At 45.8% G+C, this 17,683-nt stretch overlaps 1 protein-coding gene across 3 annotated transcripts in view; it reads right to left on the bottom strand.

Annotated features, from left to right (window-relative positions):
- The window catches only part of pde9aa (phosphodiesterase 9aa), a 138,395-nt gene that overhangs the window by 90,791 nt on the left and 29,921 nt on the right, over positions 1–17,683 (bottom strand). The window contains exons 1-3 of one of the 3 annotated variants that reach the window (XM_084022265.1): positions 15,813–15,860; positions 14,667–14,721; positions 11,004–11,074 (exon numbers count right to left, since the gene is read on the bottom strand). In XM_084022265.1, the coding sequence (XP_083878391.1) occupies positions 11,004–11,025 (22 nt within the window). In that variant the 5' untranslated portion in view covers positions 11,026–11,074; positions 14,667–14,721; positions 15,813–15,860. Of the gene's footprint in view, positions 1–11,003; positions 11,075–14,666; positions 14,722–15,664; positions 15,787–15,812; positions 15,861–17,683 lie in introns of those variants that run through there. The other 2 variants (XM_084022264.1, XM_084022263.1) reach the window with 2 other exon arrangements.

The raw sequence follows: 17,683 nt of genomic DNA, 5'->3' as shown, positions 1-17,683 counted from the left end.
CAAAGGTGATTAAATAATGCTCAATGTCCTCACCTTCATTGTAAGCCTGCATTTTGGGGCTCTTCCAGCCAGGAAACCTCCCCAGACTGGAGTTTTGACCCACATTAACCACTTGTGATGGTTCAGTCTCATCTTGGCCTGTTGCAATGTGAGGCTGCTCCGCTGTCTGCTCCTGAGATGGCATGGATGTCGCTGCTAAACCTTCCCCCACCTGCTGGCGGTTTTGATGCACCTCATGCTGAAGCTGGGCAAACTCGTACTGGATTCGCTTCCACCTCCCCTCCTGCCGGTGGCGATCCTGCTCCATCTGGGCATCACGGTCGGCCTGCTGTCGCATCAAGCTCCGCAGCAGATTTGACAGATCAGATAAACTTCCTTCCTCCGGCCGTGGACCACCTGCTGCCCTCTGTTGGTCATTGGCATCATCAGCTTCTTCTGGTTGACCTTCTGTTTTTTGGGATTTCTTTTGACAAGTTGACATTTTCTTCACTGCCCTCTACCGGCCTGGAGCCCCCACTGCCACCATGTATGGTGGTGCATAGCCAGAGAGTCAAGGATAGAAGGCAGACGTCTTAGGTTTCACTGAGTGCCATGTTTATTTACAGTGTTAAACCCACATACACGTGTGAATGGTTCAAAGAAATAAAAAAAACTTGAAACTATCAAAAGAAACTTGAGAAAAAAAGTAACAAAATCTACTCAAACCAACTTACACTAAACACGTGGTTTGGCAGCACTGCTTCTCATCTTGACAACCTTATCTTAACCCCCGAGCAGCAAAATGTCCCTGCCTTTTATAGGGCTCTCAATTTGCCCTGGAATACCCCACTATCCCAGAGGTGGGCCAATAAAACACCATTAATCAGTTAACAAATATCCACACAGCTGGACTCTCTAATTGCTCCTCAACACAATTACAATACTTTTCAAATGGTCAGTAACTCCCCCCAGTTACCCCTCAAATGAATCAACCAAACATTAAATTATCTACAACAAAATAAACCCCCTCAATTGGATTTGCCCGGTGATGTCAGCGATGACATCATCAACACCATAAATACCCCAGAAATGCCCAACGGCTCCTCCCCAAACATTCCTGCATGGTGGACCAGACAAAGGAACAAAGAAATGGTGAATATGAATGAAACAAACAATTTACTATTCAAACCTGCAACTTAATAAAATGACTTGAAACTAAACTATGGTAGTGTGATTGCTTTAAATTAAACCAGTACTTGATGTAAAAATGGTAACAGTTTGAACACAAACAAACCTGGGATAGTAAGTGTTGAAATGTTACACAAAAGCAATGGTAAAACTATAGCAAACTGAAATGAATACAATATGAAAATAACTGGAGCAATGTGGAAAATAAATGTGGACAGACTAATACATGCATGGGAAAAGTGGTGAGTACAGGAATCTCACCCACTTTGTCACAATGACATTGTGAAATTCAGCAAGTAGGATGTGGTATAGTGCTCCCCCGGGCCGCCAAGGTGCAAGCTATTTTTGATTTTCCAGTCCCCAATACTCACTTCACTAATACGGATTTTGGGGAAGTGTGGGTTCTATCGCCGGTTTGTACCAAATTTTGCAGCCATTACAGGTCCCTTGACTAACTTGTTGAGGAAGGATGTCAGGTGGAAGTGGTCAGAGGAGTGTCAGGATGCTTTGGTCAAAGTGAAAGCCATTTTGTCCAGTGCCCCAGTGCTTAGAGCTCCTGATTTCCAGAAACCATTTAAGCTTGCTGTTGGTGTGGGGGTTGGAGCTGTTCTCTTACAAGCAGATGATGGGGGTTTTGAGAAGCCGGTGCCTTACTTTTCAAAGAAGATGAACAAACATCAGAGGGCATACTCCACAGTGGAGAAGGAGGCTTTGGTTTTAGCTGTGAAGCATTTTGAAGTTTACGTGGCAAGTGGTGGAAAAGTGGTGCTTTATTCAGACCACAAGCCCTTGGCTTTCCTTGCCAAGTTTAAGAGCGCGAGTGCCAGAGTGTTCAGATGGAGCCTGATGTTGCAACCATACAATATCAACGTCAAGCACATCACGGGCAAGAACAATAATATCCCAGATGAATTATCTAGAGGCTGAGAGACTGGGGATAAGGTGTAGGGCTATAACTGAGGGTTAAATGTAAAAGAACCCTGACTTAAGGAAAATTGGAAATTATATAAAAAATTTAGGATTTATTGTTGTATATTGCCTAGTGTTAGGTTTTTGTTTTGTTTATGGAGGAAATGTTGCGCTCACTTTTAATTAGGACACTGATAATTAAGTGGCTGCCACACTGTGTGATTGGAGGAGATGGGTGGTTGTGTTGGGACCTCACTAGAAGGACTACACAATGTGGCCTACAGAAGCCTACACATGCGGCCAGGACAATAGGACAAAGGGGATTAAAAACTACACCGCCATTTTAGTTTCACATCTCACCCAGGTGAGAGATGCGACGCCACACAACTGATGCCTATTGGCTGACAATCTTCAGGGAACCCCGGGGGGTCCCCTGGAGCGGCCTGAGCTTTATAAACCGAAGCCGCCCGGAGAACGCTCTCTTACTCACTCTTACTCCGACTCCTACTCTGGCGTCTCTTCCTACAACCGGCGCAACACCACGTTGCAACGGGAGGCGACCCCCTCCTGCAGCACCGCTGCAACAAGAGGAACCAAGCCGGTTCCTGCCTTCCAGCTACCAGACGCTGTCTGAAGTAAGCTGACTAAATCGCCAAGCCGCGATTATATCGCCGCTCGTGGAAGGAGGAAACACCAACTGTTTTCTTTATTTGAGTTTGATCAACGAGAGGAAACCCGCTCCGCTCTCGTCTGGACGAAGCCGACTCAGCACGTCCCCCGCTGACGCCGGGGACTCACAAACTACCGCCGTTACGGAACGCCGTCATCGTCTTACGCAACGATACCAGTAAGAGGCTATCAGTCTGGGCAGAGACACAAGTGATAGTGTAGGATATGCTTGTAATTCTTGTTAATGTGTTTTAAGTTCTGATCGCGGACCGCCGAGTCCGTTGGTTCATGTGCTGCTGTATTTGAATACTGATCGTGTACCCACGCAGCTGGGTTGATTTCTGTAACAGTGTTTTCGACTAACCTCCGCCATATTCGTGAGCTCAGAAAGCCTCTACTATCAGTTAAAAGACCGGTCTCGCGGAATAAACGCCAGTTTATTCACTCGAGCCCGTGTGATAGCAGCACGGCTTCTGGGCCTCGGAATATCGCTCGCGTATTTTCTCCCTCTTTGTTTGTGTCCCGCTAACACACACACACACATACACGCCGCACACACGTGTCCTAAGCCAGCTGTTCCCGGCGGACGCTAGGGACATAGCTACATCTGGTGGCTACATACGGCTATCTCTCTCTCTCTCTCTCTCTCTCTCTCTCTCTCTCTCTCTCTCTCTCTCTCTCTCTCTCTCTCTCTCGCTACTCCATCGGACCTCAGTGGCTCCGCCCCTGACCGCTGCGAGGAATAGCTCCACCTCTCTCTCTCTCTCGCTACCCCATCGAACCTCAGTGGCTCCGCCCCTGAACGCTGCGAGGAATAGCTCCATCTGGTGGCCGCCCATAGCCATCTCTCCCTCTCTCTCTCTCGACACGCACGCGCACACACGCACACGCACGCACACACATACGCACACACACACTCCACGTGTGTATCTCCCTTTGTTTAAGCTTAGCTTTGTGTGTTAGGTAGTTAGGTAATAAGGCTTTGTTAATTGCAGTGTTATTGATTGTGATCATTATTACTGATTTTAATAAATCTTATTATATTATAACTAGCGGTCTCTTGTGCTTGTTGTGTATATGTCACTGGATAACAGCAGGTTGTGAAGGCTAGTGCTTGAATTTCACGCCCTTCTTAATTGTTAGATTGGTTTTGTACTTCTATGCCAATGATCACGATGATTGGCATGTGAGTATAAAACCTTTATATTGAGACTGAATACAGTTTTAGGTTATCTTTTCCCTGATCCCAGGGTGGTGCCCCGTTTATTCATGATTATATCATGATAATATATTAAATAGAATTATTAATACCGATAATCATATTGATATTGATAATTAACTGTTGATAACCAAATCTGCTCCTGCTACAACCCCAACAGTTGTCAACCAGACAGCATAAAGGGTGACTCTGGATTGTGGCAGTCCGAAAACCCTTCATCACACCCTCCTGGGTATTTATTTACAGTTATTGTTATGTCAATGAAAATCAACTGAACTCCAAAGAAGTCGGACAAATAACCGGCAGGTATCAGCGTCTCCACTCAAACACCGGCGGACCGGGAGCCGAGGACGGAACGTCGGGGCCATGCTCGGGCTATCGGCGAGAGTGAGGTAGGCAACCGAGCATCACACAGCGTGGTGGTCAGCTTCGACCATTAAAATATGTGCATTTTTTCTCAACCCTGAAGCCTAGATAATGAGGAGCCTTTAGTGATATACCAAGTTGGTGGGGAGTTGCGACACATCTCTAGCCTCTCAAAAAGAGCTTTGTTTCTCATGGTGAATAATGCAAGGTCACAGCATTCCGACAATAAACAAAAAGTTGTTTGGCATTGTGAAGGTCCTTCCATTTTCTTGATCAAATGTGAGGTGTTCTGGCAATCCTACTAAAAAAAGCAAGCCAACAAATGGCAAAGGTAACTTCTGGTAGCCAGTAAGTGGCACTGTTACTGTTAAACCGAGAATGTTGGGGGTCTTTAGGGTAGGCACAAAAGGGAGCAGGTAGGCAAAAATTTGCCGAGAGGACTATACAATCATCAGCATCAACAACATACACCATACAAATACATAATATAGTTGGTGTTATTACACCAACTATATTATGCTGATATTATGCTGATTGCAGTTGGTTGATCGGGACTTGTTTCCTGTTTTTTTCCAGGTGACCGTGAGTGAACGTCAGTTATATTTTTAAAACTCTTTTAACAACATTTTAATTCCGTTATTTACAATATTACAACAATCGCCAGTCGTGGACGCATTTATCGATTTAAAATATTACATGTGACAGGATACAAGCCTGCACAATTTTCAGTTTTTTAAAGAAAGGCCCAGTGAGCCGCTATGTTAACACTGGACGTTACCGACTCACCTGGAGAACACCTGGCACTCAAAAAGATTGCTGACCTTCTCGAGGACATTCAACGGATGTCGGACGAGGTGCAGAGGAAGGATTCCCTGCTGAGCACCCTCAGGTCCTGTTTCCCGATGTTGACCAGCTGGCTGGAGACCTCACAGGCCGGTGAGTTAGCACCGCAGAACACCACCTCTGCACTCGGGCACACAGTTCTCTGGGTGCCGTCCTCCTCCGGTCGGCGGCCCGCTTGCTCCACTCCAAATAGGGGGACCCCCTGAAGTGGTCTACTGCGAGCCTACACCAACAAGTACGCGGCTCTGTCCGTGAGTGAGAAGCCGGCGGCCCGAGACCCACACCAGGAGACACCACCTGTTCCTGTGACCACAGACACTATGCCACCGTTGACGGACACCACAGACTTCCCTCCACTCACGGCTAGCTGCCCTCCAGCAGATGGATGTCCAACACGGGGCGGTCCGCCTCCGCCGTCACGCTCCACATCCCAGCGCAAGTGGCTCGTCAGGGACGCGGTGCGCTGGCACTTCTCCCGTTCTTTCCACCAGGTGAGGGATCACACCCGGGGCCCTGGTGCGGGTGGCGGGGTGGCAGATCCTGTTTGCTCCCCTGATGACCGAGCGTACGCTCCCACAACCTCAATTGTGAGGCATGTCCACATGAGGGGGGCGTTCACCATGTCGTTTCCCGGATCCACCGTTACGGACATAACAGGGAAAATACCTGACATCCTGAGCTCGCATCCACAGACAAAAAGGATTATCATTCATGCAGGTGCAAACGACATCGCCAGGCAACAGTCCGAACTTTTAAAACGAGACTTCTCCCACCTTTTTAACACCGTCTCACAGTCCCAGGTGACTGTTTTTATCTCCGGCCCCACCTGCGGCAGAGGGATAGGCAGCTTCAGCAGGCTGCTCAGCCTCAACACTTGGCTCTCCTCTGCCTGCAACTCCCACCATGTTGGCTTCATCAACAACTTTGATGGGTTCTGGGGGAGGCGACATCTTTTTGGGTCAGACGGACTTCATCTAAATCGAGCAGGTGCCCGCATGCTGTCAGCCAACCTGCTACACGGCGTAGAGCATGCTACTTTCCCCAACCCCTCACCAGCTGCTCTGTACGCCACTAATTGACGTCCCCCAGGTCCTTGCCCCCATTCATTCAGCTCCACCTCTGACTACCATGCCCACTACACGGACCTCAGAGTCTCACCAACATTTCACCCATCCCGGTAATCATTACACTCCATCATCACATCAGACACTGCCACACCCACTCTTTGAACTTAACAACCTCAGACCACTCACAAAACATCCATCCTCTCCAGTCCACAAGCCACCTGTCAACATCAACATCGCACTTTTTTAATATATGATGTAGTGTTGTTTTTGGCGGCCTGTTTTACTTTTAGTTTTAGTCTAGTCTTTGTCTCAAGATATCATTTTAGTTTTTATCAGTTTTAGTCATGTTCATCCTATTTTTAGTCTAGTCAAGTTTCAGTCGACTAAAAGTCTGAGCATTTTAGTCTTATTTTAGTCAGAATTGTCCATGACTATTTTAGTCTAGTTTTAGTCGATGAAAACTGATGACACTTTAGTCTAGTTTTAGTCAATGAAAACTGATGAATTGTAGTCTAGTTTTAGTCAAAGATTGTATTCAGCCAAAACCATTTCACAATTCAAGAAGGTTATCTTATTATTATATAATTATTACCTTATACACTTAAGAATACATCCATTCCAGACACAGAAGACGCTCTGATTTGAATTTACAACATATTATTTTACTAACCAAAAATGTTATCGTCACATGACCAGCATTTTCGCATCTTGCCTGTTTTCCTCATATAAAGGATAAAGGTTCGTTGACGACGATATTTAGTCATAATTTTCATTAACGAAAGCAACACTACCCAGATACACATTTAATACAGTATAACTGTCAAAAAAATAATGCCAATAAATACTACTAATATTTATTGGCATTATTTTATACATTATATTTTTATACTTATTTGACTCTCTTTCTATGACTTCCTGTCAAATCTTTGAAGGCCGATGGAAACTGACCGACTGGAGCGCAGGTGGTGTGGTGTGAACACAGAGCTCAGTAGTCCACACGTGGAGCAACAGGAGACACCACCTTTGGACTAAGCAGAAGGTTTTGAGTCTCTTGGTAAGTTATATTTCCATTTGTCAGCTTTTTCTTTTCGCTCCTTATTATTTGTTTCCACCAATCGGTTTCCAGCCTGCCCTCATGTCTGCCCACCTGTTGTGTTGTCATTACTTGCTTGGGTATTTGGTCCCTGTCTGTCCCTGTGTCATGGTCAGGTCATGTGGTCTGGTCTTGTTTGCTGGTGTCCACACTTTTTCCTTGTGTTCCTTGTTGGATTGCTTTTCTGTTCTGATGACCAGTTTGTCTCCAGTTTAGTTTTTGGGTATTGTTCCATTGTACTTTGTATTGCTGCTGCCTGCTCCCTCAGTTGTTGTTTCCTGACATTTTTGTATCAGCTTTGGTCAGGAAGCTTGCCTTTTGTTGAATTTGAACTGCCCTACTTACTTCTGTATTCGATTCCTCTTCTAAATTTTGAGACTGTGACCAACAGCATTCAGGGCCCTAGTTTTGTGGCGCAGCAAAGGGTGCTGCAGGGTGGCGGAGCCGGCGCAATGCAAGTTTCGACCAGCGCCTTGCGCACGGTCAGTTTGGCAGTTTGGTCGATCGCCTGCGCCAAGGGTGTGATGGGTGTGGCGGCGCAGCAGGGGGAGGCATCACATATTCAGCTTGGCGCAGCAGAAGTTTCGTGGCAAAAAGCCTCGCCGAGACTGCGCCGAAAGCTCGTCAGCTCCAACCTGATCTACTCTTGGCGCAAGGCGAATTACAGCTGGCAGAGTGGCAGTTTGGCTTCAGTGCGCACACGTCACCAAGACCTCACAGGCAGATTTCCACAGTTCCATGCACATTTAAATGCAATAAATAATCACAACAAACACTATTTAATGCAACTAATTGAATCAACAAGTGAATTTATATCTATATAGATTGTCCCGTCACATCTGACGTCAGATCAAAGGCGGATGGCACGCGTAACGGAAACTCAGCCTGACTGAATTAACACAGCTGAAACTTGGACCTCTCGGACCAAAACATCAGTTTCATCATGGGAAAAGTTTGGCAGTCTGGCGCTGCTGCTGCTACTGTCTTCTGTCCAGCGCCGCCGCTAGCCATTTTGGTGCCCTAAGCGGAATTCCTTTATGATGCCCCCCCCCTACCCGAAAAACAGTGATTTAGGGGCGCGCAGGTGGCGGAGTGGTTAGAGCGCATGTAGGGTTGCAAAATTCCGGGAATTTTCAAAAGTGGAAACTTTCCATGGGAATTTATGGGAATAAACGGGAATAAACTGGAAATTTTTAAAATTGATGGTTGGCTCTTCAAAGGAGACAAAAAATATAGCTGAGGAGTTATTTTGTAGCATAATCTTGACTAAAACAAACAGATGCCATTCAAATACACTTGAATATCCATGCCATTCCTCAACCACATGCACAGAGCACACTGCTTAGTGCACGGCTATTGAGACCACACCCCCTACTGGCACTGTGCATGCCTCCATCACATGTACAGAAGATCACTAGAAGACTGGACCACACTTTTGAGCCTGAAGCACAAAGACTATTGAAGGCACACATTTGAGCTTCTGGACTAAACAAAGTGAAGTAAGTTTTGATGCTATTATGGGGAAATATATTTATTACAGCTCTAGTCTACGATTTGAAAGGTTTGAAAAGCATCCCCCCCCCCCCCACACACACACACACACCCCTCCCCTCCCCTCCCCTCTGTGCTCCTCCGAGCTCGTATCGTTCTCCCCTCGCAGCCTCCCACCTCCCTCTTATTTTAAGAAAATAGTTCACTGAAATGTGTTTCTGAAAACATGTTAGGCGAGAAATAAGCTATGCAGTTGCTGAATCTGTCTTTAATTTAGATCGACACCGGTCAGTTTAAAAGATTTTCGATTGCTTGCGGGCAGCGGCGCTCCGTCTCTCGAAATTCGCCGCTCCGTGACGGCATTGCACGGCTTCTTACATAGACATGAATGGGAACATTCCATTCCATTTTTGAATGAGTGGGGTTGGGAGTATTGAACCTAACATTCCTGTTTTTGACTTCACCCATGAAACAACTAATTAAAACATGTTCTGTTCTACTTTCAAATAAATCTGTTGAAATATCTGTTGAAAACATTTTGTATGGATGTTTTCTTATGACTTCTGTTCATATTTATGCTTGGATATAATATATTCCCAGTTAGTTCCCCTAAATTCCCATTAATTCCCATAATTCCCATTATTCCCATGGAGAGTTTCCAAATATGGAATATTTCCAAAATTCCCAAGCTTAAGTTCCCGTGGAAATTTACCGTAAACTTTCCGGAAATTTACCGGGAATTTTCCGCCCCTTTGCAACCCTAAGCGCATGCCATGTATGTATCCACATACGCATACGCCGCCGAACCCGAGTTCCTCCGTGTCCATGGAGAAACGCGCAACTTTGCCGCGAGCTGGAACCGGAGTTGGGGCTGCAGCTGGTCTGAGCGGTGCGCGAGGTCCTGGTGTCCCGCTGTTCTGGTGTTGGACGGGGAATCTGGTGCAGCTGTGGACGGTGATGATGATGATGAATGGCCCGGCCGGCTCGTGCAGGCACCAGGTTCTCGTCACCATTATGTCTACTGCTGTGCGCCCTGACCCTGTTTTGTGATAGACATGCCTAAAATGTGCCTACAATTTCTATAGTGATATAATATTGGCATTATAATTATTAGGCTGCACGGTGGTGTAGTGGGTAGCACTCTCGCCTCACAGCAAGAGGGTCCCGGGTTCGATTCCCGGGTCGGCCCGGGTTCCTTCTGTGTGGAGTTTGCATGTTCTCCCCGTGTAAGCGTGGGTTCTCTCCGGGTTCTCCGGCTTCCTCCCACAGACATGCAGGATGGGGATAGGTTAATTGGTGACTCTAAATTGCCCGTAGGTGTGAATGTGAGCATGAATGGTTGTTTGTCTCTACATGTCAGCCCTGTGATAGACTGCCGACCTGTCCAGGGTGTACCCTGCCTTCGCCCAATGACAGCTGGGATCGGCTCCAGCCCCCCTGCGACCCTGAATACAGGATAAGCGACAATGGATGGATGGATTATAATTATTATGACTATGATGATTTTTCATAATATTTTTGGTGCCCCCTCAGCACTTGGTGCCCTACGCACAGCGCATGATGCGCGTGGTGGGAGCGGCGGTGCTGCTTCTGTCATTGGGTTGTCAAGTGACGAAACTTACACTGAACCTCGCCTTGGCGCATTAAAGGTGAGGAGAGGAGCTCATTTGATTGGTGAAGATCTGAATCGGCTGTGTTAATCCCACTCCTCTCCCACTCACGCCTTCTCTCCTCCCTCTTTCCCACTTGCGGGGGTAGGAGTGACGGGAGGCATGCCTGCGCCCGACTTCGCTGTGCACGAAACTTGCAAAGTCCAGGCGGACACACCCCATCGGCATGGTGCAGGTGCGCTGCGCCCCGACTGCGCCTGGTGTACGAAACTAGGGCCCTCAGACTTAAAGGAATTAGTTACATTATGCTAATTTCCTCCAACATCCATGATGATATCCACAGAAACAACCCAACATTTTTTTGTTACACTTCCTTAAATAATTTCAACCCACCACTACATACTGCTCCTGAGTGATGTGATGATAAATCAACCGTTTTTAAGAGCCCCTTAAAAAAAGAAGAAAAAAAAAAGCCTTTTGGCAACCCTGTAATTCGACTGACTAGTTAAAGTATTTTCTTTGTTTGCAAGCATATATATATATGACAGTATATATGAGATCAGACTTACGCTCTACTCTCTTTTCCAACATGGCCAGACGGTTGGTGACCTCGGTCTTGAGCTCGTTGATCTTGAACGCCCTGTGAACAGAGAAGAAAATATTTAAGAACGAGTCGGGATCTGTGTTCGTCTCTATGACTATGAACAATAAACCTTGAATATTCACACTTTTCTGCTGCAGGTAGATATAATAAAGTAAACTTCATGCATACCTAGATGTTTTTCCAGGCCAAGTGGTTTCCATTAATGATGGCATATTGGTGCGTTGGCTTTGGTCAGAGACAGTCAATGTATATTTGTTTTCAAATATATTATTATTAAAGGAGAAATCCGGTAATTTTTGACCCCATGTCCGTTGTCCTCAGGGTCATCCCGACTTATTAGAAGCAAAAAACCCGACAAAAATTGACGTTGCCTAGCCCGAGATCTGTACCTGCCTGGCAGCCTTCCAGACTCGCTACAATGCTAACCCATTGGGGCACCGTTGTATCTGCTTTCCTGGGCCTCAGAAAACAATTCCAAGACCTATGCAACACAGGTTGTGTCCGTACGACACCACGGCGCTCGTTTAGCACAAATAGTGTGGCAAAACGACATAAATGTGTGTTTTAGCATGAAGTTACTCACCTCAAATCACCCCGTAGAGTAGACATTAGCAGTAGACAGCCGAGCGCCTGTCGTCCCTCCCAGTCACGCAGAAACGAAAACGTTTTTCACGTAGTTTTGATTTTGTATCCATAAAGAAACGACTGAGCAGTGCAGTCGTCCTGTCCGTAATAAATCCATGAAGATGTTACGTCCATATGTATGACTGTTACAACATAGCGACATAGCTTCAGCTAGTAACGTGCCGGGCGCTCGTCCGTCCCAGTCCCCGCAGAAACGAAGACGTTTTCCTCGTAGTTTTGATTTTGTATCCATAAAGAAACGACTGAGCAGTACAGTCGTCCTGTCCGTAATAAATCCATGAAGATGTTACGTCCATATGTATGACTGTTACAACATAGCAACATAGCTTCAGCTAGTAACGTGCCGGGCGCTCGTCCGTCCCAGTCCCCGCAGAAACGAAGACGTTTTCCTCGTAGTTTTGATTTTGTATCCATAAAGAAACGACTGAGCAGTGCAGTCGTCCTGTCCGTAATAAATCCATGAAGCCGTTATGTCCATATGTATGACTATGTTACAACATAGCAACGATAGCTTACAGCTAAACAGTAGCCGGGAGCCAAAACAATGCAAGTCTTGCGCAAGTTCCCGTCTGCCGTCCTCACTCTGGAGCTGTTTTAAAGCCAGTACAGTGAAACATCTTGGACAGTCGCGCGAGGGTCACTTTGTTCTCACTCTGTTGATGAGAGACTGCAGTCTGCACGCGCGACACGCTACACGCGACTCCCACTCATGCCGTCAACACAACTAGCCTACTGAGACTGCGCGAGATTTGTTGTCGCTGTAGCAGCTTCAACTGTCACAAAGGCTAAGCAATCTTACTATGTAGGCTAGCGCCAGTTACACTGTCATATGGACATGACGGCACTACTCGATGGAAAGAAGTTTGTCACTAGTGGCTTGAAAACAGCTCCAGAGTGAGGACGTCGGGAGACGGGAACTTGCGCGAGACTTCCATTGTTTTGGCTCCCGGCTACTGTTTAGCTGTAAGCTATCGTTGCTATGTTTCTGCGGTGACTGGGACGGACGAGCGCCCGGAACGTTACTAGCTGAAGCTATGTTGTAACAGTCATACATATGGACGTAAAGCTGTGCACACACCGGAAGAACTGCCCGACTCGCGTCGGTAAATTCGGCGTCGGCTACTTAATATGGCCGACTCGAACAACGACATGGGCGGTTCACACCTACGGAATTACAGCCGACGCCATACGTTCCACGCTTGCGCGAGATGTAATGTCTCCAAAACAACAGGCGGCGCTAATCTGTATTGTGGGCCAAAAAACACGAAAACCGGAAGTAGGCGGTCCTCTCTAGACCGCCTTCTTCGATTCCACTGGTTATCTGGTATGTTTACCATCGTCACTTCCGGGCGTCACTGATTCGCTAGTCAAGCTGCTAGCCTCCACCAATCAGAATGGTAAAAGAATGACCGACTCGAATGGCGGATTACACATTTGAATCGGCTGAAATGAACGCCGACGTGGGCCGATTCGAGCGACCACACCAAGTAGACTCATGTCACGGGCGCCGACTCTCTCAAAGACGCCGATTTTCGGTCCGGTGTGTGAGCCCCTTAACAGCTTCATGGATTTATTACGGACATGACGACCGCACTGCTCCGTCGTTTCTTTATGGATACAAAATCAAAACTACGTGAAAAACGTTTTCGTTTCTGCAGTGACTGGGAGGGACGACAGGCGCTCGGCTGTCTACTGCTAATGTCTACTCTACGGGGTGATTTGAGGTGAGTAACTTCATGCTAAAACACACATATTTATGTCGTTTTGCCACACTATTTGTGCTAAACGAGCGCCGTGGTGTCTCGTACGGACACAACCTGTGTTGCATAGGTCTTGGAATTGTTTTCTGTGGCCCAGGAAAGCAGATACAACGGTGCCCCATTGGGTTAGCATTGTAGCGAGTCTGGAAGGCTGCCAGGCAGGTACAGATCTCGGGCTAGGCAACGTCAATTTTTGTCGGGTTTTTTGCTTCTAATAAGTCGGGATGACCCTGAGGACAACGGACATGGGGTCAAAAATGACCGGATTTCTCCTTTAAGCCTATGCATTTATTGCATAAAAATAAGAGAAAGTTTGCAGAGGCACCCGCAAATGATTATTGATATCTGAATGGATATTTGGGAGGGAAGACTTTTTTTTCAGACAAAGAACAAATACATTGTTCAAATTTCAGCACATACTGATACTGTGTAACAATATGACTACTTGATGTGGTGCAGACTCAATAGACTGTTTAGCTTCATACTGCAGCTGCTGATAAATGATGATTTAACATGTTTGTTCATCAGGTAATTCTAGCAGCTGGGCGACTTATTAGGCTCACGTTTACTTAGAGGTATCAGCGCGGTTGTATCAGTGTATTATAAGTACGAGTATGACTACATGAGTACCCGGTATCGCTGCATCCCTAATATTTCGTTATTTTGGGCAATGAATCATTTAATGTTGGCCTTTCCTGGCATGCAGGGGGTTCCACCGATAACATTGTCGGGGAAACACTGCCTACACTGCTCTACTGTACCTTATGTATATTGAGCATATCTGCAAAACCTATAGAGCAATAATATCTATGATTGTGATCAGCTGGAAATCAATGCCAATCATTTTAGGTTACTTATGAAATAGAAATGAACATGTAGGTTAAATGGCCTCATTTATTTAGCGCTTTTATCCAAAGCGCTTTACAGTAATGACTGACATTCACCCATTCATACACACATTCACACACTGGTCAACCACGCAGGGCAACAGCCAGCTCGTCAGGAGCAATTAGGGTGAAGTGTCTTGCTCAGGGACAACAAGGACTCAGCTAGGAGAATCTCTCAAACTCAATTATTTTTTCCAATTGTAATTAAGATAATAAATTAGAATACTTACAGTAATTAACATACAAAAGTGAGATAATAAATAAATATTCTCAAGTAGTATTCCCCAATAGTTGCAGCAGTGTAACAAGTTTTGCCTGCTGCAGTCAGCTGCTTACCTTGAAAACTGCCCTGCTACCTGCGTCAGTACATTCTGAAAGAGTTCCTCTTTATCTAAGGAGAGAGGAAGTGACTGTGTTACATACACATACACACATATACACTGTTAACACTAGTGGTGGAATAGGTGGCCAGAAATAAAAAGGACACTAGTGGGCCAAAGCTTTTCTAGCATGTAGAGCAGTTTATAAGCTGCTGTATCTCGCTGTATCACTGTTTCCTTCATGTTTTATCTACAATAGAGGCAGCCAACAAGGCAACGCTTCTCTCCAACATGGCAACATGTTCTCAATTCTCTGTCAAATAACAAAGCTTGGTCAGAGCTCTTAAGTTTCAAACTATGATGCTCTATGTTGCCCTTGTTACATACATAGTGTCCTTTCAAAACAAACTCCTCAGAAATTCAACAAAAGCACTCAGTTAGGTTTGGGAAAAGAGCCTGAGGGATCCCCCCCCCCCCCCACCCAAGGTGCTAACAACTCAAGTTTCACTTGAGGGATGGGTGGGTCCGGGAGTCACATGCCTCTCACAATGCTAATGACCCTATGAGAGGTTATATACCTGAACTGTCAGTTCTGAACTAAAGAAGCCTTTTGGATGAGAGGCGGAACATATTTAAAAACCTAAAGCAAGTTTTCCAGCATGACCATGACCTGGATGACACTTCACAGACACAAAATATTAACGTTTACTTTTAGTTTGGCATGATACATGAACAGTGCTATCCTGGACTAAAGTCCTGTGTTTGTTTGACCCATTCACCTGCCTACCCATTCGCTCTGTGTGAAATATTGCTCTCTTTATAGAAAGGCTATGTATGGTAGTCACCAGCGAGATACATTTTTGATCCTATTTTAATTGTACCATGAATAACACATATGCTGTTTGTCAATTTCAAGGTAATTTTGCACATAAAGAAAGTTTAGTTTTGTGGTATATCATAGCATATTTGTAATTCATGGTACAATGAACAAACTGGATCAAACAATAATAATACCTGCTAGTGTTTTGTGCATCAACAGGCGTGTTGCACACACATTTGCACACACAGACATTAACAGAGGTATTGTTATGGAAATCAATCCGAAGGCATCAGATGGCAGAAGAGTAGGAAGAGAAAATACGAATAAAATGAGCCCCTCTACCTCCCGTCTCACCAACACAGCGTCTGCAGCAGGAAGCAGCTTACAGCTTGATGTATTAACAAGCCACCTCTCAATCCGCTTCCCACACACTGACAACAGGCTGGACACACAAACAAGCCCTGCCATTGGCTGAAAGCTCCACTGTTGTGGTCAAAGTTCAACACCACCGGCCAATAAACTAACAGCTACAAGAAATTGAAGAACTAAAAACTAAAATACCTTGTTGGTCGGTAGTAGTTTGTACATTGTGTCACTCACGTTGCATGTTTCATGTGAGGGTAAACAGGTCACGGCAGACTGTTGTTAAAACATCTCTGTGATTAATTAAGCTGCTTCAGTTTGAGTGAGTGTGCAGACTGGATCGTCACTCTCAGACACAAGCTCAAATGACAGGCTCCGTGAGTTCAGTAAAAGAGCTGGTTTATTTAGGAAGTATGACTAATAAAAAATATGGTGCTTCATCATCATTTGAGGTGCGTGTGTGATGAAGCCGAGCAGGTTGACGCTGACCAGAAGTGAAAAATATATCAGAAATTGAAATTGTGTCTTTGATAAGGACCTGTCCTTTGACTGCATGTTAAACAAAACTACAAGGACAGCCTACTTTCACCTGCGTAACATTACTAAAATTAGGCCAATGCTGTCTCAAAAAGATGCAGAAAAACTTGCCCATGCATTTGTTACCTCAAGGCTGGACTATTGTAATTCCTTATTATCAGGATGTTCTAATAAATCTCTTAAATCTCTCCAGCTGGTACAATGCTGCAGCACCTGTTCTGACTAAAACTAGAAGAAGGGATCATATTTCTGCTGTATTAGCTTCTCAAAGAGAAGCTAATGACAGGGGAGCAAGAGTACTCTCTTCACTAGCACCATAGCTGTCAGTATTCGCTAACAGAGCACTCGCTCTTGCTAGTGACCCACCAAGTTAGCCAAGTTAGAGAATCGAAGCAGCGGGGGCGGTATTGCATTCCCTGTACCGCTCCATTGTGATGAAAGGAGAGCTGAGCCAGAAGGCAAAGCTCTCGATCTACCGGTCATTCTTCATTCCTACCCTCACCTATGGTCATGAGGGATGGTCATGACTGAAAGAACTAGATCGCAAGAGACTGAAATAGGTTTCCTCAGGAGGGTGGCTGGCGTCTCCCTTAGAGATAGGGTGAGAAGCTCAGTCATCCATAAGGGATTACTTGGAGTAGAGCTGCTGCTCCTTGCATCGAAAGGAGACAGCTGAGGTGGTTCAGGCATCTGGTAAGGATGCCCCATGGCGCATCCCTAGGGAGGTGTTTCAGCTGGAAGGAGGCCACGGGGAAGAACATGGACTAGGTAAGGAGATTATATCTCCACACTGGCCTGAGAATGCCTCGGGATCCCCCAGTCAGAGTTGGTTGATGTGGCCCGGGAAAGGGAAGTTTGGGGTCCCCTGTTGAAGCTGCTACCCCCGCAACCTGACACCGGATAAGCGTTCGAAGATGAGATGAGATGAGATGAGAGGTTTAAATGACAAAACCAACGTCGATACTCTATAAATAATTGATATTGTGCTAGCAAACTGGGTTGCAGAAATAACATGTCTTTAAAGGCATCATAGGCTATTCTATTCAGAACACTTTTTTTATATTGTTTGAAATCATCGTAACAAACTGAAAAGTGTATGTACATTAGAAGCACTGGTATAACAAAGTTAAATAAAAAAAGTCCTCTGTGGCAGGGGCAGGGCTGTCAAAAGCACGTCCATTCTTCCTGATTACGTGCACTCTGCCGATCTCGAGCACTCGTTGGCTGTGTGCAAGTGGCGAGCCGTCTCTGCACTCGGCAGACGGAGGCAATAGCTGCAGCTAGCAGGAGCTACAGCCGGCGAGCGAGTTACA

This window comes from Eutrigla gurnardus (assembly GCF_963514095.1).
Source record: "Eutrigla gurnardus genome assembly, chromosome: 12".
Lineage (NCBI taxonomy): Eukaryota > Metazoa > Chordata > Actinopteri > Perciformes > Triglidae > Eutrigla > Eutrigla gurnardus.
This window is presented reverse-complemented; position numbering and strand designations above follow the sequence as displayed.